The sequence below is a fragment of the Taudactylus pleione genome, unplaced genomic scaffold (genome assembly GCF_031769625.1).
Source record: "Taudactylus pleione unplaced genomic scaffold, aTauple2 ptg000410l, whole genome shotgun sequence".
In the NCBI taxonomy this organism is placed as follows: domain Eukaryota; kingdom Metazoa; phylum Chordata; class Amphibia; order Anura; family Myobatrachidae; genus Taudactylus; species Taudactylus pleione.
The window spans coordinates 784,717-810,257 of NW_028284812.1; the positions used below are offsets into that span (position 1 = coordinate 784,717).

Here is a 25,541-nt window from a genome sequence, read left to right on the forward strand (position 1 = left end):
CTGTAATGTTACCTCAGTATACCATACTAACATCTGACACTTATGAAATGCCTGTAATGTTACCTCAGTATACCATAGTAACATCTGACAAAAAGGTCTAAAAATACTGAAGCAGCAAACTTTGAGAAAACCAATAATTCTCACAACTTTTGGCCACGGCTGTACTAGTAAAAGCTTACTGCTGATTCGTCGCTACGCTTGTACCCTAGGGAGTGACCAACCGACATGCTGCAAATAAATTATGGCCCCAACCTAAACATCACATGCTGAAAGTGAAATCCATTTATTGTTTTGTCAAGCAAAAAGTCTACCTTCACGTGTGCAGTAGTTAGTTACACATGTAAACATAATTCACATACAGTATATTGTAGTCAGTCCACCTGCAACTTTATTCCAGGTGTATTGCAGTCCCACAGGCGTCCATCCTCGGCCTTCTCCTATCTGTACACTTATCCCCCAGTACCACTTTTCCGTTGATGATGGACGTATTTTACGTCTCTCCCTCGTCATCTTGCCTACCGCCAGAGGCCACGCTCCTCTCTACTCTCCTATTCCAATGACAGCAGTGCCTTCTTACCTGTTCCTCACACGTCCTATCATGATTCCTTTCTCTCCATCACTCCCCACATGTTGCTTTTCATGACTGCAGAGGGTCATTGCTTATAAACCTGTCTAATGGCTGCAACAGTTTGTTTCTGAGTCTTCAGCTGACTATTTTATGTATAAGACTTATTTCAAACAACTTGGCTTTTCCAGTAATTTGCAGTAACTGGCATTATTATATCAGGTTTTGGTTATAGGTTCCCGACAGTCAGAATCCCAACACCATTATGTAAGTATCCTACCTCTAACCCTCCCTCTCCGGTGCCTGAACCTAACCTCCCCCCCACTGCCTAACCCTAAACCTAACCCTCCCCCTAGTGCCTAAACTTAACCCTCCCCCTAGTGCCTAACCCTAACCCTCCCCCTAGTGCCTAACCCTAACCTCCCGCTATTGCCTAACCCTCCCCCTAGTGCCTAACCCTCCCCCTAGTGCCTAACCCTCCTTCTAGTGCCTAACCCTAAAACTCCCTCTAGTGCCTAACCATAAACCTAGTGCCTAACCCTAAATCTCTCCCTAGTGCCTAACCCTAACCTCTCCTTAGTGCCTAACCCTAATCTTCCCCCTAGTGCCTAACCCTCCCCCTAGTGCCTAACCCTAACTCTCCCTCTAGAGCCTAACCCTCCCCCTAGTGCCTAACCCTAAACCTCCCCCTAGTGCCTAACCCTCCCCCTAGTGCCTAACCCTAACCCTCCCCCTAGGGCCTAACCCTAAACCTCCCCCTGGTGCCTAACCCTAAACCTCCCCCTAGTGCCTAACCCTAAACCTCCCCCTAGTGCCTAACCGTAAACCTCATGACTAACCCAAACCTCCCTCTAGCGCCTAACCCTAAACCTCTCTCTGGTGCCTAGCCCTAACCCTCCCCCTAGTGCCTAACCCTAAACCATCCTCTAGTGCCTAAACCTAGACCTCTCCCTAGTGCCTAACCCTAAACCTCTCCCTAGTGCCTAACCTTAACCCTCCCCCTATTGCCTAACCCTTCCCCTATTGCCTAACCCTCCCCCTAGTGCCTAACCCTAACCCTCCCCTAGTGCCTAACCCTCCCCTAGTGCCTAACCCTAAACCTCCCTCTAGTGCCTAACCATAACCCTCCCTCTAGTGCCTAACCCTGAACCATCCTCTAGTGCCTAATCCGAATGCTCCCTCTACTGCCTAACCCTAAACCTCTCCCTAGTGCATAACCCTAACCCTCCCCCTAGTGCCTAACGTTAAACCTCTCTTTACTGCCTAACGCTAAATCTCCCTCTAGTGCCTAACCCTCCCTCTAGTGCCTAACCCTAACCTTCTCCCTAGTGCCTAACCCTAACCCTCCCCCTAGTGCCTAACCCTAACCCTCCCCCTAGTGCCTAACCCTCCCCCTAGTGCCTAACCCTAACCTCCCCCTAGTGCCTAACCCTAAACATCCCTGTAGTGCCTAACCCTAAACCTCCCTCTAGTGCCTAACCCTAACATCCCTCTAGTGACTAACCCTAACATCCCCCTACTGCCTACCCTCCCCCTAATGCCTAACCCTAACCTCCCCCTAGTGCCTAACCCTCCCCCTAGTGCCTAACCCTAACCCTCTCCCTAATGCTTTACCCTAACCTCCCCCTAGTGCCTAACCCTAACCCCCTTATGCCTAACCTTAACCTCCCCCTAGTGCCTAACCCTCCCCCTAGTGCCTAACCCTCCCCCTAGTGCCTAACCCTTCGCCTAGTGCCTAACCCTCCCCCCAGTGCCTAACCCTAATCCTCCCCCCAGCGCCTAACCCTAAACCTCCTCATAGTGCCTAACCCTAACCCTCCCCATAGTGCCTAACCCTAATCTTCCCCTAGTGCCTAACCCTAACCCCACCCTAATGCCTAACCCTAAACCCCCCTCTAGTGCCTAACCCTAACCCTCCCCCTAGTGCCTAACCCTCCCCCTAGTGCCTAACCCTCCCCCTAGTGCCAAACCCTAACCCTCCCCCTAGTGCCAAACCCTAACCCTCCCCCTAGTGCCAAACCCTAACCCCCCCCTAGTGCCTAACCGTAACCCTCCCCCTAGTGCCTAAACTCCCCCCTAGTGCCTAACCCTAACCTCCCCCTAGTCCCTAACTATAATCCTCCCCCCCTAGTGCCTAACCTTAACCCTTCTCCTAGTGCCTAACCCTAACCCTCCCCCTAGTGCCTGACCGTAACCCTCCCCCTAGTGCCTAACCCTCTCCCTAATGCTTTACCCTAACCTCCCCCTTGTGCCTAACCCTCCCCCTTATGCCTAACCTTAACCTCCCCCTAGTGCCTAACCCTAACCCTCCCCCTAGTGCCTAACCCTAACCCTCCCCGTAGTGCCTAACCCACCGCCTAGGCCTAACCCTAATCCTCCCCCCAGTGCCTAACCCCAACCCTCCTCATAGTGCCTAACCCTAACCCTCCCCATAGTGCCTAACCCTAATCCTCCCCCCTAGTGCCTAACCCTAACCCCCCCTAATGCCTAACCCTAACCCCCCTAGTGCCTAACCCTCCCCCTAGTGCCTAACCCTAATCCTCCCCCTAGTACCTAACCCTAATCCTCCCCCTAGTGCCAAACCCTAATCCTCTCCCTAGTGCCTAACCATAACCCTCCCCCTAGTGCCAAACCCTAACCCTCCCCCTAGTGCCTAACCCTAACCTCCCCCCTAGTGCCTAACCCTAATCCTCCCCCCTAGTGCCTAACCCTAATCCTCCCCCCTAGTGCCTAACCTTAACCCTCCTAGTGCCTAACCCTAACCCCCCCTAGTGCCTGACCCTAACCCTCCCCCTAGTCCCTAACCCTCCCCCTAGTGCCTAACCCTAACCCTCTCCCTAATGCTTTACCCTAACCTCCCCCTACTGCCTAACCCTCCCCCTAATGCCTAACCCTAACCTCCCCCTAGTGCCTAACCCTAAACCTCCCCCTAGTGCCTAACCCTAACCCTCTCCCTAATGCTTTACCCTAACCCTCCCCCTTATGCCTAACCTTAACCTCCTCCTAGTGCCTAACCCTCCCCCTAGTGCCTAACCCTCCGCCTAGTGCCTAACCCTCCCCATAGTGCCTATCCCTAATCCTCCCCCCAGTGCCTAACCCTAACCCTCCCCATAGTGCCTAATCCTCCCCCCTAATGCCTAACCCTAACCCCCCCTAATGCCTAACCCTAAACCACCCCAGTGCCTAACCCTAAACCACCCCAGTGCCTAACCCTAAACCACTCCCAGTGCCTAACCCTAACCGTTCCCCTAGTGCCTAACCCTAACCCTTCCCCTAGTGCCTAACCCTAACCCTCCCCCTAGTGCCAAACCCTAACCTCCCCCCTAGTGCCTAACCCTAATCCTCCCCCCTAGTGCCTAACCCTAACCCTCCCCCTAGTGCCAAACCCTAACCCCCTAGTGCCAAACCCTAACCCTCCCCCTAGTGCCTAACCCTCCCCCTAGTGCCTAACCCTCCCCATAGAGCCTAACCCTCCCCATAGTGCCTAACCCTAACCCTCCCCATAGTGCCTAACCCTAACCCTCCCCATAGTGCCTAACCCTAATCCTCCTCCCTAGTGCCTAACCCTAACCTCCCCCCTAGTGCCTAACCCTAATCCTCCCCCCTAGTGCCTAACCCTAATCCTCCCCCCTAGTGCCTAACCTTAACCCTCCTAGTGCCTAACCCTAACCCCCCCTAGTGCCTGACCCTAACCCTCCCCCTAGTCCCTAACCCTCCCCCTAGTGCCTAACCCTAACCCTCTCCCTAATGCTTTACCCTAACCTCCCCCTACTGCCTAACCCTCCCCCTAATGCCTAACCCTAACCTCCCCCTAGTGCCTAACCCTAAACCTCCCCCTAGTGCCTAACCCTAACCCTCTCCCTAATGCTTTACCCTAACCCTCCCCCTTATGCCTAACCTTAACCTCCTCCTAGTGCCTAACCCTCCCCCTAGTGCCTAACCCTCCGCCTAGTGCCTAACCCTCCCCATAGTGCCTATCCCTAATCCTCCCCCCAGTGCCTAACCCTAACCCTCCCCATAGTGCCTAATCCTCCCCCCTAATGCCTAACCCTAACCCCCCCTAATGCCTAACCCTAAACCACCCCAGTGCCTAACCCTAAACCACCCCAGTGCCTAACCCTAAACCACTCCCAGTGCCTAACCCTAACCGTTCCCCTAGTGCCTAACCCTAACCCTTCCCCTAGTGCCTAACCCTAACCCTTCCCCTAGTGCCTAACCCTAACCTCCCCCCTAGTGCCAAACCCTAACCTCCCCCCTAGTGCCTAACCCTAATCCTCCCCCCTAGTGCCTAACCCTAACCCTCCCCCTAGTGCCAAACCCTAACCCCCTAGTGCCAAACCCTAACCCTCCCCCTAGTGCCTAACCCTCCCCCTAGTGCCTAACCCTCCCCATAGAGCCTAACCCTCCCCATAGTGCCTAACCCTAACCCTCCCCATAGTGCCTAACCCTAACCCTCCCCATAGTGCCTAACCCTAATCCTCCTCCCTAATGCCTAACCCTAACCCCCCCTAATGCCTAACCCTAAACCACCCCAGTGCCTAACCCTAACCCTCCCCCTAATGCCTAACCCTCGCCCTAGTGCCAAACCCTAACCTAACCCCTAGTGCCTAACCCTAATCCTCCCCCCTAGTGCCTAACCCTAATCCTCCCCCCTAGTGCCTAACCCTAACCCTCCCCCTAGTGCCAAACCCTAACCCCCTAGTGCCTAACCCTCCCCCTAGTGCCTAACCCTAACCCTCCCCCTAGTGCCTAACCCTAACCCTCCCCCTAGTGCCTGACCGTAACCCTCCCCCTAGTGCCTGACCGTAACCCTCCCCCTAGTGCCTGACCGTAACCCTCCCCCTAGTGCCTGACCCTAACCCTCCCCCTAGTGCCTGACCCTAACCCTCCCCCTCGTGCCTAACCCTAACCCTCCCCCTAGTGCCTAACCCTAACCCTCCCCCTAGTGCCAAACCCTAACCTCCCCCCTAGTGCCTAACCCTAACCCTCCCCCTAGTGCCAAACCCTAACCCCCTAGTGCCAAACCCTAACCCTCCCCCTAGTGCCTAACCCTCCCCCTAGTGCCTAACCCTCCCCCTAGTGCCTAACCCTCCCCATAGTGCCTAACCCTAACCCTCCCCATAGTGCCTAACCCTCCCCATAGTGCCTAACCCTAATCCTCCTCCCTAATGCCTAACCCTAACCCCCCCTAATGCCTAACCCTAAACCACCCCAGTGCCTAACCCTAACCCTCCCCCTAGTGCCTAACCCTCGCCCTAGTGCCTAACCCTAACCCTCCTCCCTAGTGCCAAACCCTAACCTAACCCCTAGTGCCTAACCCTAATCCTCCCCCCTAGTGCCTAACCCTAATCCTCCCCCCTAGTGCCTAACCCTAATCCTCCCCCCTAGTGCCAAACCCTAACCCCCTAGTGCCTAACCCTCCCCCTAGTGCCAAACCCTAACCCTCCCCCTAGTGCCAAACCCTAACCCTCCCCCTAGTGCCTGACCGTAACCCTCCCCCTAGTGCCTGACCGTAACCCTCCCCCTAGTGCCTGACCGTAACCCTCCCCCTAGTGCCTGACCCTAACCCTCCCCCTCGTGCCTAACCCTAACCCTCCCCCTAGTGCCTGACCGTAACCCTCCCCCTAGTGCCTGACCGTAACCCTCCCCCTAGTGCCTAACCCTCCCCCTAGTGCCTAACCCTAACCTCCCCCTAAACCCAGATACTTTCCTTTGGGGTGCCGGTGGTCGGGTTTCCGGCACCGGTATTTTGACCGTCGGCTTCCCGCACGCTGAGATGCTGACTACATCCCTTATATCAGTTCGGCAAGATCCATGTATGAGTGAAGTTCTGCGTACTTTAAAATGATTTGGAGCTGCCAAAACAGACCAACTAACATAAAATCTAGTCTGAAGACACGAATGGAGCTGTGCCACTAGTGGCCATTTCTTCTGCTTGGCTTTAATAAACAGTTAACATTTTCAGTCAAACGGGCGCAATGTTTTTATCAATCGCAAGTATTCAAAACACATAACCATTGCTCATATACTATTGTTTTAATATTATTTCCCTTTAAATTCAGGCAACAAATGTGATCTCCATCTGCTGATGAACTACAAATCCCAGCATGGGATGCTGTTGTAAAACATCTGTTTAGCCACCTTATTTACTCTGTCTGAGAATCCGCTTGTCTGTTCTATGATCAGATGACAGCACATACATGTAGAAAGTATTAACGTGTCCGCGCTTGCCATGTCCTCTGCAGATGATGTGAGTATTACTCCACGGGATGAAGTTCTCATCGATATTGATGACAAGGAGCCACTGATACCAAGTCAGGTAAGGCTGGAGATAACATCTCATCTATTCATTTATCATACAGTATAAAAGAATGGTTATGAAGTAAAAGCCGATCTATGTATCACTTCTTGTAAATCGGATTAAGGGCCTGATTCAGAGCCGCTCGTAAGCGGCCGCTCGTTCGCTCCGAGCGATGTTTGCCCAACTGCGCAGTCAGTGCTGTCGAAATTCATGTGCTCGCAAAATAGTTAATGCCTGCTATTTTGAGTGACAGAATGAGGCGTATGTGGGTGGTAACAGGGGAAGGTGCTTGAAAACGGGGGGGTGGACATCCGATCGCAGGCGTGCTTAAAGGTCAAAATGGGCGTTTTATGGGTGTGCATAATTAAAACAGCAGCGTCATTGACCACGTCACTGGGTTATTTTATAGCCAGAACTGCTCGCATGATTGTGGTAGGAAAAACCAACCACAAGAATAGCGAGCAGCTCATACCCTGGTCGATGTACTCGATTAATCTAATAAATAGCGGACATGACGTAGGATGCGAGCGGCCAGGGGGCGTAGTTATCCAAAAAACGACCGCAAGTTTTGTTCGCTCATTCAGATCTAGAGGCGTGAACAGACCGCAAAGAGCGAACGGTTCATTTGAATAGCCACCCCTATTTTCTGGACGAGCGAGCACTAATAGCGTCCGGCTCTGAATCAGGCCCTAAGTGTAACTGAACGGAATTGTTACTTATAAACATGGGAACGCGAAGTCCCAGAGAATGGCCGGGAATCACCGAGCATTGTTTGCAATAAAATGTTGGATGATGCATCGCAAAACCATTTCTCATTGTTCCCAGATATTTTCTTGTTGCTGTTTCGGGTAGCCAGCAACATTAAATGTAATAAATTGCTTTCCTGATCTGTTGCAGAGTGTGTTAGTGTATTGGATCCAGGTCTCCTGTGCATTCTGGCAAAACAGTATTTTTAAAAATGGGGGAACGTTCACTGTGATGTCTAATTAATAACATTTTGGTGGCCCCCGTGGTGCGTCTATAACAAGGAAAACCGGGATGCGCTCTTAGGAAGAATGTTTCTGGGAAAAGACAAACTTAGGTCATTAATTAAAGAGATCTTTCTACTGTAGGGTCCATAGGGTATCCACAGGATACCTTGGGGTATAGGCGATGCGGCAGCAGCATCGGGCACCACAGAGTTAAAACTTTAGCCTCCCAGGATGCACTGTGGTCCCTCCTCTATACCCCGCCCCCCAGCCAAGGCCATCAGTTTGTGTCGGTGCCCGGCCAGGAGTCGGAGCACATGTAGCAGAGTGGGGCTGTTACAGCCCCTGAAGACTTCCAAAAGCAGCTGTGGCTGTCGCTCCTTCACCCCGCCGGTACCAGAACGCCGGTACCGATCCGGGGATGCTGGTGGGGGTCTGGGGTCACGGCTAGCGGTGACCTCGGACCACCCAGACTGTGGCCGGATCTAAGGGGACCAGGTAAGCGGCGGGTCCCGCGGAGGGTACCCGCCGGAAGACACAGTCCTCAGTCCCCAGGCAGGGGGCTCCCTGGTGACTGGCTTGCGAGTGGAGCCAGGTATCAACCTGCGCTTCCGGCGTCCCTGGGGTTAAATGCATGCCAGGGGAGCGTGCCTTCCCTGTTTACAGCCGGCGCCTCCCCCACTGCACAGTGCCTCTCCACAGCGGTCTGACGGGCTGTATTCAGCGTTCCTCCCCCGGGGCCCGCCTCCTCTCTGCTCCTCGGCGGCCATTTTATGAATAATGTGCAAGCACTGCTGGACGCTGATGCTGGTGGCTGTGTGGTCCGGGTCCCCCTGTAGACCTCTCCTTCAAGCAACGTTAAGGTCAGTGTTTCCTACCAGGCTCTGTGTCTGTGTAGTTGATCTCAGCGCTGGTAGTACAGGATGCTATTTCTGCATTGTATGTGACTTAATGCTAGCGCTGTCTGCTTGTACTTTCACTTCTGACTGTCAGCCATATTTTCTATCCCTGTTTTTCCTCTGCTAAAGCCCTTCCGGTGCGGTGCTGCAGGGTCGTCATTGTCTCACTATAAAAGTATTTATTTGTGAGGAAAGTCACATACACTCCGTTACACTCTTCATGTCTGAGAATGAACGTGATTTTCCCCTACTGCTAAAGTGTACCACTTGTAATGTATTAATAGTGGAGGGTATTGTAACACTGGGAGTTTATGCAGGGCGTGTTTTCTAATATCACGCCCAGTTACTGTGTCTGCGCCTGTACGGGAACACCCTGGCCTTGTTGGGTTTGGGGCAGCTGGCCACACCCCCTGCGTTGCCCCATAGGGGTTATCACGGCAGTCGGTTGGGTCCTCAACCATATAGGGGTTCCCCAGGAAGCTGAGTGGCCCCCAGTCTCTCCTGCTCTCGCCCACCTATGTCTCGCATGAGCCTGCGTGTGTGGGTTCACGGTCCAATTCGGTACAGAACCTATTGGCCGTGTTACAGGGGGAGCCATCATTGCAGCCTGTTAAGCGGTCTGTAGTGTCTCAGAATGTTCTGCATGATGGTGATGGCATGACATTTGATGACGGTGATAATTTTTGACCTTTCAGACCAGAAGTCTAAGTCAAAAACATATATTCCAAGCCTTATACGGGCAGTCCGTGCGGTCTTGGTTATTGAGGATGGAACCCCCCCCCCCCCGTGGCCAAAACTAAGTAGACTCCTCGGCAGGTGGATTCTCATGTCACACGCCTAGTGTGGAGTACTACGTTACCATGCCCTCCATGCCTCCTTGAACAATGCCACGGATCATTAGGTGGAAATATACCTAAAATCTAGTTATTGCCTTGCTAGAGGGGCGTCCAGACGGCTATGGCCGTGGGCTATGTGACACAGCCATGGAGCGCTAGGCTAATAATTTGTAATTGTCTCTGGACTCTGACCAGTTCAGGCGACGTTGGTAGGCAATCCCAGAGACTCAGCCACGTATATTAATGAGGCAGCCATTTCCAGAATCTCCTCGCCAGCCGTGGCAGTTCGTCGCACCCTAGGGTTGCGCTCTAGGAAAGCGGATGCAGATTCCGAAAAAGGTTTGGAATGCTTGCCCTTTAATGGACAGCTCCTTTTTGGCTCTGATTTGGACAACATTGTGGCAACGCTGGCAGCAGCTAAGTCTGCGTGTCTGCCATCGGCTCCGATCCCATCAGGGTCTGGTGCTTCATCCTGTCGGGCCTCTGGGACCCAGGGTAAGTCCAAAGTGCAGTCCTTTCCTCAGCAGTCAACAACCAGGAAATCTGCCAAACAAGCAGGCTTAGAGCACAAGACGTCCTACTCCCAGGTCGGATGATAAACCTTCAGCCTAAGGCCTCCCCTTGGAGGACCCCAAAGTGGGAGGCAGGCTTCTACAGTTTGCCCAGTGCTGGTATCTGACTACCGTGGACACTTGGGTCAGAGAAGTGGTCTCTCTGGGGTACGCCCTCTCATTTCGGCGAAGGCCTCCCAGACGGTTTTTCACTACAGGTCTTCCATCCGTCAAGGCCATGGAACTCCAGAAGAGCTGCACTCTGTGCTCCGGCTGGAGTTATAGTGCCTGTTCCGTTATCCCAACAGTGAACGGGATATTACTCGATTCTCTTTCTGGTACACAAACCCAATAGGTTTTACCGGCCAAAACCTCAGGTGCCTAAACAAGTCTTTGAGGTTCTTTGGTTCAGGATACAGACCCTCCGTTCCATTATATTGGCAATGGGACCTAGGGATTTCATGGTGTCTCTGGACAATTATGAAGCCTACCTTTATATACCTATTATCTTGGCGCAACAGCAATTCCTCTGGACTACCTCATGTTGTTAGCAGGGTCTCCAGAAATCCTTCAGCGCCATCTGCACCTAACAATATCTGTGCTGCACAATTATGGCTAGCTGATAACCTGAGAGAAGTCCTCCCTGGGTCCCTCCCTGAGGATGCTCCATTTCGTACCCCTGTTAGTTTCTCCACACCAGGGGATCTTTGTGACAAAGGACACTATCTCTACATTACAGAAGTTGCCTTCGCAGCCGACAAGTGTCTGTGCACTTAACAGTGCGGTTACTGGGTTCCATGGTGTCGATGTTCGACCTGGTGGAATATGCCCAGTTCCACTCCAGACCTCTGCTGCAGCTAATCCTCAACGGACGCTCTGTGGGACAAGTGGACCTTCAGGTTTGCATATCTGTTCCTTCCGTTTTCCCTTCTTCCTCGATTTACTCGCAAATTCAAGCAAGAAGGTGACACGCTTCTGCTCATAGCTCCAGCGTGGGCCAGGTGGCCCTGGTTCTCAGATCTTCGGGGTCCCTCAGTCGACACCCCGATATTGTTGCCTCTGCATACGGACCTGTTGTCTCAGAGTCCTTTTCAGCATCCGGACCTCGGTCGTCTGGCTTTGACCACATGGCTGTTAAGTCAGCCCTCTTAAGGTCCAGGGGTTTTTTCAGCTCTGTTAACACCATGCTCATAGCTCGGAAACCTACTTCTGCAGGGATTTGCCACCGGGTGAGGCATACTTTCTTTGAATGGTGTCGTCCTAGAGGTTCTGATCCTCAGGTCCTTAGGATATCCAGGGTTTTGGCTTTCCTACAAACGGGCTTAGATCACTGTCTTCGCCTTGCTTCACTGAAGGTGCAACTTTCTGCCCTGTCAGTCTAGTTTTCGGCGTAGGATCGCTACACTTCCTAATGTCCACACCTTTATGCAAGGTGTACTTCGTATTCAGCCTCCCTTCGTCCCACCAGTGGCTCCTTGGGATTTGGCTGTGGTCCTGAGGGCTCTCCAAGGACTGCCATTGAAACCTCTGGGCTCAGTGGCTTTCAAATGGCTTACAGCTAAGACTGTGTTTCTTCTGTCCATTACCTCGGCCAGAAGGATGTCAGATTTGGGTGTTCTTTCAAGTCCTCCCTTTCTGATTTTTCATAAAGACAGGGCGGGGCTTCGCACTCACCCTGGTTTTCTACTTAAGTTGGTATCTAGTTTCCACATTTAATTAGGAAATCCTAGTAGCGGCCTTTAATTCCCCAGTCCTCTCTGCTGGTGAGGCCTCTTTGGATATGGTACGTGCTCTAAGGATTTATGTTGACCGTACCAGTTCCTTTAGGAAATCGGACTCCCTTTTTGTCCTCTATAGTTTCCATAAGAAAGGTTGACCTGCCACTAAACAACTTTTGGCAGGATTGATTCGTATGGCCATTTCTCAGGCTTACATTCATAAGGGCCTTCTTAGACCAACCTCTCTTAATCCTCACTCTACTTGGTCCGTGGGTCCTTCGTGGGCATTTCGCCGTGTTGCCTCAGCTGTTCAGCTTTGCAAGGTAGCCACGTGGTCTTCTGTCCATACCTTAGTTAGGTATTATGCATTTCATGCCTTCGCCTCTCAGAATGCTTCCTTCAGGCGGCAGATTCTCCTTCCATCACAGGAGTGTCCCCTCCTTTAAAGGGATACTGCTTTGGGGCATCCCCAGGGTATCCTGTGGATACCCTATGGACCCTAAAGTAGAAAATAAGAGATATGGTAAGAACTTACCCTTGTTATCTCTATTTTTACGAAGTCCATAGGGTTCCACAGGACTCCCGCCCTGTCGCACCTGTACTGCAGATGGGCTTTAATCTGGTCACCGTTTTTTCCGTCTCCTACTAGTGAGAATGTGTTTCTTCTGTGTTCCAGACTTTCTTCTCTCTCTTTGTTCTCCTCCTCCGGCCTATGGCTTGTTACAAAACTGATGGCCTTGGCTGGGGGCGGGGTATAGAGGAGGGACCCCAGTGCATCCTGGGAGGCTAAAGTTTTAACTCTGTGGTGCCCTATGCTGCTGCCGCATCGCCTATACCCCAAGGTATCCTGTGGAGCCCTATGGACTTCGTAGAAATAGAGATAACAAGGGTAAGTTCTTACCATATCTCTTATTTTGTTTTGTAAACATTTTCTATCTAGTTATTGTCTCAAGGACAACTACCGGCTTATATTGCACTTTGCAGGAGTGTGCATATTAAATGAGACCCGCAGACTTTTTGAGTAAATTTACTGCATCATGTTCATTTAAGCAGAGCAACAAATGCCGAAAGTCTGATCTGTTTTTGTGCAAAGCATTTTAGGAGCAGTTGTCGTAGCGCCCATTACTGACTGTGGGTCTGATTCAGAGGCGCTCGCTATTTTATATAAAAAAAAAACGCCTCCATGCCGCTCGCATAGCTGTGGGTGACCACTGACATTTTGCGAATGGCCTGGCGATGGTCATGATTATCGCGACCATTGGGCTTGCGACGAGACCCTTGTGGTAGGGTCTCTGCTCCCGCAAGCCCGAGTGAACTTCCTGCTCTAATAGAGCAGGAAGTTCCCTACTGACATCACAAATGATGTCAGTAGGGTCGATCACAAACGGCAGGCATTCCTTGTCCAGCCACCCCCCCTCCCTGCTTACAAAACGGGGCGAGCTGTCGATCAACATCGACAGCCGCCCCGCTTTGTAGCGAGCGAAGTTCTCACGCGCTCCAGGGCTCGCGCATGCACATTGCGCACAATGCGTGTGCGCACTGGCCGACCATCGACCCGCTTGCGAGCGCTATGTGCTCGCGAGCGGGTCTGAATCAGGCCCTGTGACTGGACCAGCAGTCGGGGATAATCTGCTACAGGGGGCGTATTTTTACTCAAGGTTGATTTTAATCGATGTTGTGTTTCTGGGCGAAATCTCACATTTACTAATATTTAAAAAAAAATTGTCTGTTACTAAATGTGTCATTTATCCCCAGAAAAACATCGATTTTGATTGATTTTAAATCAAAAGTTAAACATAGAACAATGGGGGTCATTCAGACCCAGTCGCGAGCGGCAGTACGCTCGCAAGTGGGTCGATGTTCCCCACTGCGCATGCACACGACGGAGGGAGCTCCGTCGTGCGCATGCGCGAGACCCGGCGAGCGACGGGCTTTCCATCACTCGGGGTCTCGCACCAAAGGGGGCGTGCTGTTGATGTTGATTGACAGCACGCCCCCTTTGGTGGGCGTGCCAGGGGCGTGCCTGCCAGACGGAGGCGTTCCCATGGGAACGCCTACCGTCTGAAGCCGGCCCCACTGACATCACTAGTGATGTCAGTGGGAGTGATTTTGGCTCTGATGGAGCCAAAATCACTCCTGGCCTTGCGGTTGGGAAACCCGACCGCAGGGTTTCCCTCGCAAGTCTGATGGTCGCGATGGTCAAGACCATCGCGACCAGCTTTTTGCACGCTCGTATATGCTGTGGGTGGTGACCCACAGCTATACGAGCGTCCAGGAGGACGCTCCATTTTAATGGAGGAGGGCCCTGATTCAGAGCAAGCGCTCTGGTCAGAGCGTCCGGCTCTGAATCAGGCCCAATATCATTTAAACCTACAGTAGCTAAAGCAATTTAATAAGGCTGCCTGTATAGTCCTCGACATGCTGGACGGAAAATCATATCCTGCACTGATGAGACCAGACAAGGGTGAAACAGGCTGTATGTCAGTGACCTGTCAGCACAGCGCAGTGAGATACCTGAATAGGGGAGGCCTGTTAGGCATGTTAGAGTCAGGATAAATACTGGCGCAGCGAATTCCCTCTCCGTCATGCCTTACAACATTCTCTCGCTGAATTAATGGCAGTCTTGCATACACCAACCAGCAAAACACAAAAAGCCTGTACATGTAACCTTCAGCCTGAGAGCAGCCGGAGTTCATGCATTTAGGAATCTCATTTATTCTGTGGGTGATGTTCCTAATCTGTGGACCTCACAATGATGCCTTTTCCACTTAACACCGTTCCTTTACATTCATATAGAGCTCTGCAAATTCCATGTGTAGGCAGCTACTTACCAGCGGTTATTTCTTTCCGGGTGCCTGGTTTCTGTGGTCAGGTGCGGAATGCCTAACGCCGCCCGGCTGTGAGTACTGCCAGGAAATGTGTGACGTGTAGTGAGTGTTCCATGTGCCCTCTCAGCATCCTATATCTCCTCACACGTCTGCCCTGCACAGAGGGAAATACCGCTAATTAAAGGCTTGTTATACACATTTACATGTATGTATGAAGATATTTTTGGTTAGATAAATACATATTCTATTAAATATCGTATCTCCTATCATTGTGTTATGACTTATTAGTAAGTACCGGTCCAATGCTTGGCTAGAACTGTAGTTTGTAGGCACCAGTGTCCCAACCGAAAAAAAATAGCATTGTATGGATTAAAGAAATGTACTGTAATGTATTTGTAAGATGCCCTTTCATACAGATGTAGCCACAGTAATCCCAATGTGATATCTCAGGTAGAGCAGCCACCTGGTGACTTGTGCATGAGAAACTGAATTCCATGATCGTGCAAAGCGCGTATATCTGTAGCTGGGAACCGTATCCAGTTACTGTCCAAACTATTCCACATTGTGCTGTCACTGTGAACATTACAAAGCTTTTATTATAATAATTATTATTATTATTACCAGTTATTTATATAGTGCACACATAGGCCCTCATTCAGACCCACTCGCGAGCGGCTGTCCGCTCGCAAGTGGGTCGATGGTCCGCACTGCGCATGCGCATGACGGAGGGAGCTCCGTCATGCGCATGTGCGAGACCCGACGAGCGAAGGACTTTCCTTCGCTCGGAGTGTCTCATCAAAGGGGGCGTGCTGTCGATGTTGACTGACAGCACGCCCCCTTTGGTGGGCGTGCCGGGGGCGTGCCTGCCAGACGGAGGCGTTCCCATGGGAACGCCTACCGTCAGAAGCCGGCCCCACTGACATCACTAGTGATGTCAGTGGGAGTGATTTTGGCTCTGATAGACAGATAGTGACAGATAGCGCCGTTTGTGGGTGGTAACAGGGGAAGGTGCTTGTAAACGGGGGTGTGGATGTGCGAACGCAGGCGTGCCCGACCGTCAGAATGGCGTTTAATGGGTGTGCATAATTAGCAAAGTAGCGTCATTACACACGTAACTGGGTTGTATTTTAGCCTGAACTGCTCGCAATGTTGTGGTGGGAAAAGGCTATGAATGATACACCTGTATATGTTGGGAGACAGGTACTTGCTGAGTGATACACCTGTATATGTTGGGACACAGGTACTTGCTGAGTGATACACCTGTATATGTTGGGACACAGGTACTTGCTGAGTGATACACCTGTATATGTGGGAGACAGGTACTTGCTGAGCGATACACCTGTATATATTGGGAGACAGGTACTTGCTGAGTGATACACCTGTATATGTTGGGAGACAGGTACTTGCTGAGTGATAGACCTGTATATGTGGGGAGACTCATTTGAAGGTAAAAACTCACGCGTTCTGTTTAACGTGACTTGTACGGAGGTAAGATGTATGTGGAAACATCTGTACTTGCTGAGTGATATACCTACAACCATGGGCAAAAGTTTTGAGAATTACACAAATATTGGTTTTCACAAAGTTTGCTACTTCAATGTTTTTTTGTCTTTTTGTTAGATGTTACTATGGTATACTGAAGTAAAGTGTCAGAGGCTTTTATTGACAATTACATTAAGTTTATGCAGAGAGTCAAAATTTGCAGTGCTGACCCTTAAGACCTCTGCAATTCTCCCTGGCATGCTGTCAATCAACTTCTGGGCCACATACTGACTGATGGCCGCCCATTCTTGCCTAATCAACGCTTGGAGTTTGTCAGAATTTGGTGGTTTTTGTTTGTCCACCCGCCTCTTGAGGATTGACCACAAGTTCTGAATGGGATTAAGGTCTGGGGAGTTTCCTGGCTATGGACCCAAAATTTCGATGTTTTGTTCCCCGAGCCACTTAGTTATCACTTTTGCCTTATGGCAAGGTGCTCCATCATGCTGGAAAAGGCATTGTTCCTCACCAAACTGTTCTTGGATGGTTGGGAGAAGTTGCTCTTAGATGTTGTTTTGGTACCACTTAGTTATCACATGGCTGTGTTCTTAGGCAAAATTGTGACTGAGCCCACTCCCTTGGCTGAGAAGAATACCCACACATGAATGGTCTCAGGATGCTTTACTGTTGGCATGACACAGGACTGATGATAGCGGTCACCTTTCCTTCTCCGTACAAGCGTTTTTCCAGATGCCCCAAACAATCTGAAAGGGGATTCATCAGAGAAAATAACTTTACCCCAGTCCTCGGCAGTCCAATCCCTGTACCTTTTGCAGAATATCAGTCTGTCCCTGATGTTTTCCTGGAGAGAAGTGGCTTCTTTGCTGCCGTTCTTGACACCAGGCCATCCTCCAAAAGTCTTCGCCTCACTGTGCGTGAAGGTGCACTCACACCTGCCTGCTGCCATTCCTGAGCAAGCTCTGCACTGGTGGTGCCCCGATCCCGCAGCTGAATCAACTTTAAGAGATGGTCCTGGCTCTTGCTGGATGTTCTTGGGCACCCAGAAGCCTTCTTCACAACTATTGAACCTCTCTCCTTGAAGTTCCTGATGATCCGATAAATGGTTGATTTAGGTACAATCTTACTAGCAGCAATATCCTTGCCTGTGAAGCTCTTTTTGTCTGTCCCTGATGCCTGCACGTGTTTCCTTGCAGGTAACCATGGTTAACAGAGGAAGAACAATGATTTCAAGCACCACCCTCCTTTTAAAGCTTCCAGTCTGTTATTCTAACTCAATCAGCATGACAGAGTGATCTCCAGCCTTGTCCTCATCAACACTCACCTGTGTTAACGAGAGAACCACTGACATGTCATCTGGTCCTTTTGTGGCAGGGTTGAAATGCAGTGGAAATGTTGTTTTTGGGATTACATTCATTGTCATGGCAAAGAGCGACTTTGGAATTAAGGGTCTGATTCAGAGCGCTCGCTCTGAATCAGGGCCCTCCTTCTCTTTTTTAGAGCGGCCTCCTGGCCACTCGCATAGCTGTGGGTAACCACCCACAGCTATAGCGAGCGGCCAGGAAGATGGTCGCGATGGTCAAGACCATCGCGGCCATCGGGCTTGCGACGAGACCCTTGTGGTAGGGTCTCGTCTGCCGCACTCCCACTGACATCACTTGTGTTGTCAGTGGGGCCGGCCACAGACGGTAGGCGTTCCCATGGGAACGCCTCCGTCTGGCCAGCCACGCCCCCGGCACGCCCACCAAAGGGGGCATGCTGTCACTCACCATCGACAACACGTCCCCTTTGGTGCGAGACCCATAGCGACGGCTTGCCCGTTGCTATGCGGGTCTCGTGCATGCACACGACGGAGCCGGCTCCCTCGTGCGCATGCGCACTTGGCCAACATCGACCCGCTTGCGAGAGCTCAGCGCTCGCGAGCGGGTCTGAATCAGGCCCTAAGTGCAATTCATCTGATCACTCTTAATGACATTCTGGAGTATATCAAATTGCCATCATAAACACTGAAGCAGCAGACTTTGTGAAAACCAATACTTGGGTCATTCTCAAAACTTTTGGCCATGGCTGTACATACTGTATGTAGGGAGACAGAAACTTGCTGGGTGATATATGAACAAAGGGCCTAATTAAGCACGGATCACTATTGCGATCGCGGCTGTGTAATCGCACACAGTTCTGCTGCAATATGCTAATATTTGCAACTGCTCAGCCAGCATAGAAGTGACCACTATCGCTTTCTCACATCTGTAAGACCTTGCAATTCTGCGTATACATCGGTAACATCGGCCCGTCATGCAGAATTATAGCAGCCCTGACCTGTCTCAGAAATTGCAAAGCTCGTCGCACGCAGTGAGTACTCAAGCTGCGAATGCCATCGTTGTGGCTAATTTATGCCCGCCCATATAACAGCGTTCAAACTGACAGGCACGCCTGCATTTCTCTGACCACTCCCCCAGCACCACCCCCAAACTCTGACGTCCTGTCTCTCACTCTTCGATGGCTTTCTGTGTTCATGCATGTTTGCAGTGTAATCGCAATGCTACCGCTGCAGACGCGCACTGAGGTGCATACTTCCCATCGGCCGCTATGCGTACGCGGTTGCAATTGCGATTCATGATGAATCAGGCCCAAATTGTGTTTTTTACCGTGTCCTGAAAAATACGTTCATTTTGGAGTACAGTAGATGTTAGCCGTGAGCGATGGGCGTCCTGTTGAGATGTCCTCTAGCTGCAGCCTAATTCCGCCAATGTGCGTAGAAAGATTCATTATGAGCGGTCCATCGGACATTGTACCAGCAGGCGCAGAACGTCTGACTGACCAAGGATGCCTCCGGTGACCATGGATATCCATGCAATTTCGATTTGCGTCTCTGTGTGGTCACCATCGCAGCGTATGAACAGTGCGGCTCCGGACAATTGCTCAGAGGGAAAATATCGGACACTTGCGTCCGATGGCTTCCCTGCTTTTACCTCTGATTCACCACTTCGCTGTTCATATGGGTACTGGGATATTATTAGATTATAGGACAGAGGGCCTGATACAGAGCGCTTCACTATCCGGGTCTCGCGCATGCGCAGGACGGAGCAGCCTCCGTCGTGCGCATGTGCACTGGGCCACTATCGATGGTCTGATTCATGATCTGAATCAGGCCCAGAGTCTGGTCTTAGGGCCTGATTCAGACCAGCGCGCAATCGCACTGCGCTCGCAAGCAGGTCGATGGTGGCCCAGTGCACGCGCGCGTTGTGCAAGCCCCGTAGCGAGTGAGAAATCACTCTCTCCGGGGCTCGCAACAAAACGGGGCGGCTCTCGATGTTGATCGACAGCTCGCCCCGTTTTGTAGGTGGGTAGGGGGGGTGGCTGAACAAACAGAGGCGAGGAATGCCTGCCGTTTGTGGGCGGCCCTACTGACATCACTAGTGATGTCAGTAGTGAGCTGCCTGCTCTATTAGAGCAGGATGTCCACTCGGGCTTCCGAGACCTGAGACCCTACCACAGGGTTTCCTCGCAAGCCCGATGGTCGCGATAATCACGACCATCTGCTACCCGCTCGCACTAGCTGTGTGTGGGCACCCACAGCTTTGCGAGCGGACAGGAAAAAAAAATAAAAAATTCCTCCCCGCCCTGATTCAGAATGTGCGCTCGCAAAGAGCGAGCGCCTATGAATCAGGCCCTTAGTGTGTGTACAGGGCGTGTTTTACAGGTGTGTAAATAGCAGCTCCCAACGCCCAGTACTAGAAGTCAGCAATCCAGCCTGGAAGTTGCTAATAATAATAATACAATATTAAAATGTAGAATTCAGTAGTCGTTACCAGAATGAGAAATGAAACAGACGTACTACTCTCCAGCTGAGCGTTTCCACTTCAGCAACAGGATAAGCCAGTGGTGAAACTTTTTTTTGGGGGGGACACTGAGCAGATAATCTAAACTTTTTTACAGTGACCATCACAGTTGTATCTACAGTCCGGTTATTAGGTAGGTTACACAGGGATTCTCTCCTGTACACAACCCAGACACGTGTATGAGAATGATCCGTCCCGTGTTACCTCTGTCTCACTCTACATTCACCGACAGCCATGTATCCAGGACAGCTGCAGTGTAAGACTAGACAACAGGGGGGATTACGGCTTTCCCTGTCTACTCATTAGCTACATATCTGACCGACGTCTGCACTTTGGAGTAACGTACAAACGTACCTGGTTCTAAGCTGATTTCATCATATTTATATAATGCCCCGATGAGGGCTGAGATGGCACAGAGCTCTGCAGCATCACAGAACATGCAAGGTGGGAAGTCTGCTGCAAAGGAGTGTAAAAGAGGGATGTATGTGATTCTCTCTCTCTCTCTCTCTCTCTCTCTCTCTCTATATATATATATATATATATATAATCTATATATAGGAATCAAAAATTGAGGTGGCACTCCAAGGCTTGTAACTTGTTCAACAACAGTGCTTTATTGCTTCATACGTTTTCGGGGTCCAGCGCCCCTTCGTCAGGACACACACACGTGTGTCCTGACGAAGGGGCGCTGGACCCCGAAATGTAGCAAGCAATAAAGCACCATTGTTGAACAAGTTACAAGCCTTGGAGTGCCACCTCATTTTTTGATTCCTGCATTAGAGGGGTGGATCCCACTCGGGGAAGGCACCCAAGCAAGGTTACATTGGCTGCAGCGGCCGACTGAGTGCCGGATATTCGGATTTCTATAATAAATATATATATATATATATATATATATATATATATATATAGTGATAGAAGCACCGGAAAAGTGTTGGATGGTATATATGTGTGTCCCAGGTTCTTTACATATGTGTTTTGAAACTCCCAGGAAATGTCTGTACTTACTGTTGGAGTTTTGGGCTTTTAGTAAAAGCCAGATAAAGGGTCCTAGGGGTGTGGGTGTGAGAAGAGAAGGGAGGGCTCCATCCACAGGGCCATTTTAGGTGTTTGGGCCTTTCAGCCTGAGAGCAGGCTGATTGGCAACTGCACCTGGAAGAGGCTCTTATGAGCTGTGTCAGGGTTTGGCTCAGTGTCTCACACCTGGGGAGAGCAAGCAGGCAGGCAGGCTTGTTCAGAGACTCTGTGTTATACTTATCGTAAGTACTGTGCATATGCCTATGCTTGTGGTGAGGGCAATAGGCTCTGCCATTTTGGAGAGAGGGAATCTGTTGTTTAGCTAGCGCCCAGACGGGCTAGGATTTATTTTTAATATTTCTGTTTTTATGCTGCACAATAAAAACTAGCTGCGGCTAGCTTGCACGAAAACCTGGACCGGTGTGCTGTCTCCTGGCTACTGTGTGTTAGGAGGTGTCTATCTACCCCAGGAGAGGGACCTCCTACCCCGATCTTATTACTATATATAAATGTGTTTGTGTGTGTATGTATGTGTATATATGTATATATATATATATATAATATTGTAATACACAGTCTTTCCTGTATAATGGCTTTACTTACTTTTAAAAACATTGGTCAACTTTTGCAGATTGTACATTTGCTCATCATCAATTTCCAGCTGGTAATTAGATGCTTCAACTGTAGGTTTTTTATGTATTTCAAATTGTTCTATACTTAACAGTGTAGCGAGAGCGCGGAGGTGACTGATGTAAAACATTAAACCCTGTGTGCATAACATTGGCAGGACATTAAAGGCAATCTGGAAACACCTTCTCCATGTCACAGCACAGCCCATGCACGGTAGGTGACTAGGAAACGCCGGCGGGCTCTGCTGTATTGTAGAAGAATCCGTTATTAGCTGCCGTCCCATACAGCCAGTAACTCGTCCTAAGTGACTGCTGCTCCGAATGTAGTCCCGGGCGCGGGCGCACACAGCCCGGATTCTCTCTGCTCAGTTAGGATTCATTCCGGGAAATCACAGAACATTAAGGCAGGCCGTCTGCTAGCTAATTGGTCATTCCCCGAGCCAGGACGCTTGCAGCGCAGAAGGTAACTATTATTGCTGTAATTGGCGATAGACCCACAGAACTGCCGGGTATAATATTTGTAAATAGAAGCGTACTATGTTTATCCTGACAAATCCCTCTTTCATGCCGGCGAGCGAGGTTTTTTATAACTGCGTCAGCGGGGGGACGTGTTCAATGGGCTTGTTATTAACAATGGGTGACATCACTACTCACTGAGTGTAACAGATGACATCACTATACAACAAATATATAGGGTTGCAGGAGTTTATCAACAATTGCGTGATGGTACAGAGGTGTCCTCATAACCTAACCCCAGCCCGAGAAGCCTGGCGCGTGTGAGCTGCCGCGTCCTGTGCCACGCCATCTATTTTTGCGTCCAGGAAACTGCACTCATTAATTGTATATGCAACACATGTATATCTGTGTGCGGCTGAAGCACAACGGAACTTGACGTGGAAAAAAGCTGCGACCGCTGTATCGTCGTAGTATACAGATTCAGACTCAGTCGCGCACAGAGATACAAGTGTCACATATCAAAGTAATCAGTGCAGTCTCCTGGTGCGTCGTAGTCCGATCGCATTGCGACTATGGCCCGTATTCAATTAGCTGACTTTCGGCAAAAAAAAACAGGCGAAAATGGGTATTTTCCTGTAAAAAAATAGCTTTCTATCATTTTTTTAAGTTTTTCCGTACACGCAAATTACCGTCAGCCGCCGCAATTTAAGTACCCAAAATACTTTTATTATGGCCAATCATATACTTCTAAAATAAGTTTCGCTGTATGTCAGCCATATTTGGGGTACATACGCAATTTCCGTAGATTTTTCATCCCTCCCGTTTTCAACGGGTTTTTTTGTGGCGAAAATTGGCCGATTTCACTGATGGCGAAAAAAAAATTTTGGGGGTGAAAAAGACGCCCGGCGCTAGCAGAGTCGTACGGGACTTGTTGTTCTGAGAAGGGCTGTTTGGCGTGACTGCGACAATAGTGTATGAGGACACATATGTATCTCTCTCTAGTGCAGTGGTTCTCAAACTCGGTCCTCAGGACCTCACACAGTTCACTCTTTGCAGGTCACCCAGCAGATGCACAGGTGTATTCATTACTCACTGACACATTTTAAAAGATCTAGAGGTGCAGCTAACTATTTCACTAGTAATTATGTGAGGAGACCTGAAAAACATGCACTGTTTGGGGTCCTGAGGACCGAGTTTGAGAACCTGTGGTCTAGTGTAAAACTGGAACACTATAGCCCAGAGGTTCTCAAACTCAGTCTTCAGGACCCCACACAGTTCACGTTTTCCAGGTCACCCAGCAGGTGCAAAGGTGTAGTCATTACTCACTGACACATTTTAAAAGATCCACAGGTGGAGCTATTTATTTCACTTGTGATTCTGTGAGGAGACCTGGAAAACATGCACTGTTGGGGGTCCTGAGGACCGAGTTTGAGAATCTGTGATATAGCGTCTTGGAAAGTTTAAAAATGTTTCCTTTGTTTTAGACAAATCATTCACATTGGGTACTATTTTGTGCTATTATCTGCACTCAGATGAGACATAAATGTCTGAAGCTATTGTGGCAGTCTTATCTTTTCCCATCTGACAAGTTGTTTAATCCAACCCATGACCTGATCCTACAGCAGCAATTCCATGACATAATGAGGTTACTTGTTTTCATACATAAATCACTGTGGCAGGCTATAAGGAGAATCTTCTTCATCACTATCTGTCCTTGGTTTGTTTCTTCTGGTTGCTATTAATGATTGACAGTTCTGCGGAGTTTTCACAGCGTCGTGTCTGATTACCATGGCAACCACTGTCACATGGCTTAATGATTTTAAAATAAAACATTTGAAAAGATGCATGCTCACATAGTACTTCATGTTCTATTTATAGGGAGAAAAAGAATAAGGGGTTAATGTATCAAACAGTGAGACTAGTGGAGAAGTTGCCCATAGCAACCAATCAGCATTGAGGAAGCATTTATCAAGTTCACTCTATAAACTGATAGGTACTGTAATGCTGATTGGTTGCTATGGGCAACTTCACCACTCTTTTCACTGCTTGATACATTTACCCCGAAGGGCGGAATGCACTAAAGGCGAAAATGTAGTAAAACCCCCGAAAATGCAGTTTACGGCGGTTTTACCGAATTCCCCAAATGTACTAAGCACCGGAATGCGATACCTCCATTCAGCCTATGCGCTTCTTATCAGAACGCTCCACCTTGGGAGGAATCTGATCGGCTCCCTCCCATCACCCCTCGTGGCCCGCACGCCGGAGGGACTTCTGGGTGTTAAACTCGGAAGTCCCTCTGTCCGGAGCCATCTTATTGGGAGAGCTGTCCTTTGCGATATTCTTGGTACATACGGCGGTAATGAACCTGCAGTATGTACCCGAAGACGGGGGATGTACTGTGCTTAGTACATCCCGCCCTAAGTCTTGTGTGTGGGACTGCTGCTTTCAGAACACTGTTGTTGGAACAGTGATAACACAGAACACTATCAGTTTTGAAGTAGCATTTATCAAGTACAGTGTATAAAATAATAGGTAGGAGCTGATTAGTTGCTATGGGCAACTTCTCCACTGTTCCACTTCTCCATACTTTTCACTGCTTGATACATGGGCCGGAGACTGTATCATAACTAGGAGTTAGCTAAGGGCAGTCCCTTTCCCAGCCTTTGTATTAGCTGATTAGATTGGCAGGATGGAGTAGGGGCAACATGGGGGGTCATTCAGACCCACTCGCGAGCGGCAGTACGCTCGCAAGTGGGTCGATGGTCCCCACTGCGCATTCGCATGATGGAGGGAGCTCCGTCGTGCGCATGCGCGAGACCCGGCGAGCAAAGGAATTTCCATCGCTCCGGGTCTCGCACCAAAGGGGGCGTGCTGTCGATTTTGATTGACAGCACGCCCCCTTTGGTGGACGTGCCGGGGGCGTGCCTGCCAGACGGAGGCGTTCCCATGGGAACGCCTACCGTCTGAAGCCGGCGGCCCCACTGACATCACTAGTGATGTCAGTGGGAGTGATTTTGGCTCTGATAGAGCCAAAATCACTCCTGGGCTTGTGGTTGAGAAACCCGACCACAGGGTTTCACTCGCAAGTCCGATGGTCAAGATCATCGTGACCATGTTGTTGGACGCTCGTATATGCTGTGGGTGGTGACCCACAGCTATACGAGCGTCCAGGAGGACGCTCCATTTTAATGGAGGTGGGCCCTGATTCAGAGCGAGCGCTCTGGTCAGAGCGTCCGGCTCTGAATCAGGGCCATGGTCTTTTGTTCTTACAATTCCCAACCACGCTCCTCCCCTGCTTCTAGATTTTAGGACACACCCTGCGTCAATCACCAGGACCCCTCTAGGCCCTCTCTCTGCTTTGTATTTAAAACTGTATCCTGGTGTAAGCAGAACTACATCTGCAGACTCTTATGGAACAGCTTCCCTAGTGTCCA

At 50.2% G+C, this 25,541-nt stretch overlaps 1 protein-coding gene across 1 annotated transcript in view; it reads left to right on the top strand.

The window, feature by feature from the left end:
* DYSF (dysferlin) overlaps positions 1 to 25,541 on the top strand; it is a 705,898-nt gene that overhangs the window by 538,107 nt on the left and 142,250 nt on the right. Inside the window, exon 40 of the mRNA XM_088447021.1 lies at positions 6,811 to 6,884. Coding sequence (XP_088303147.1) covers positions 6,811 to 6,884 — 74 coding nt within the window. The remainder of the gene's footprint in view (positions 1 to 6,810; positions 6,885 to 25,541) is intronic.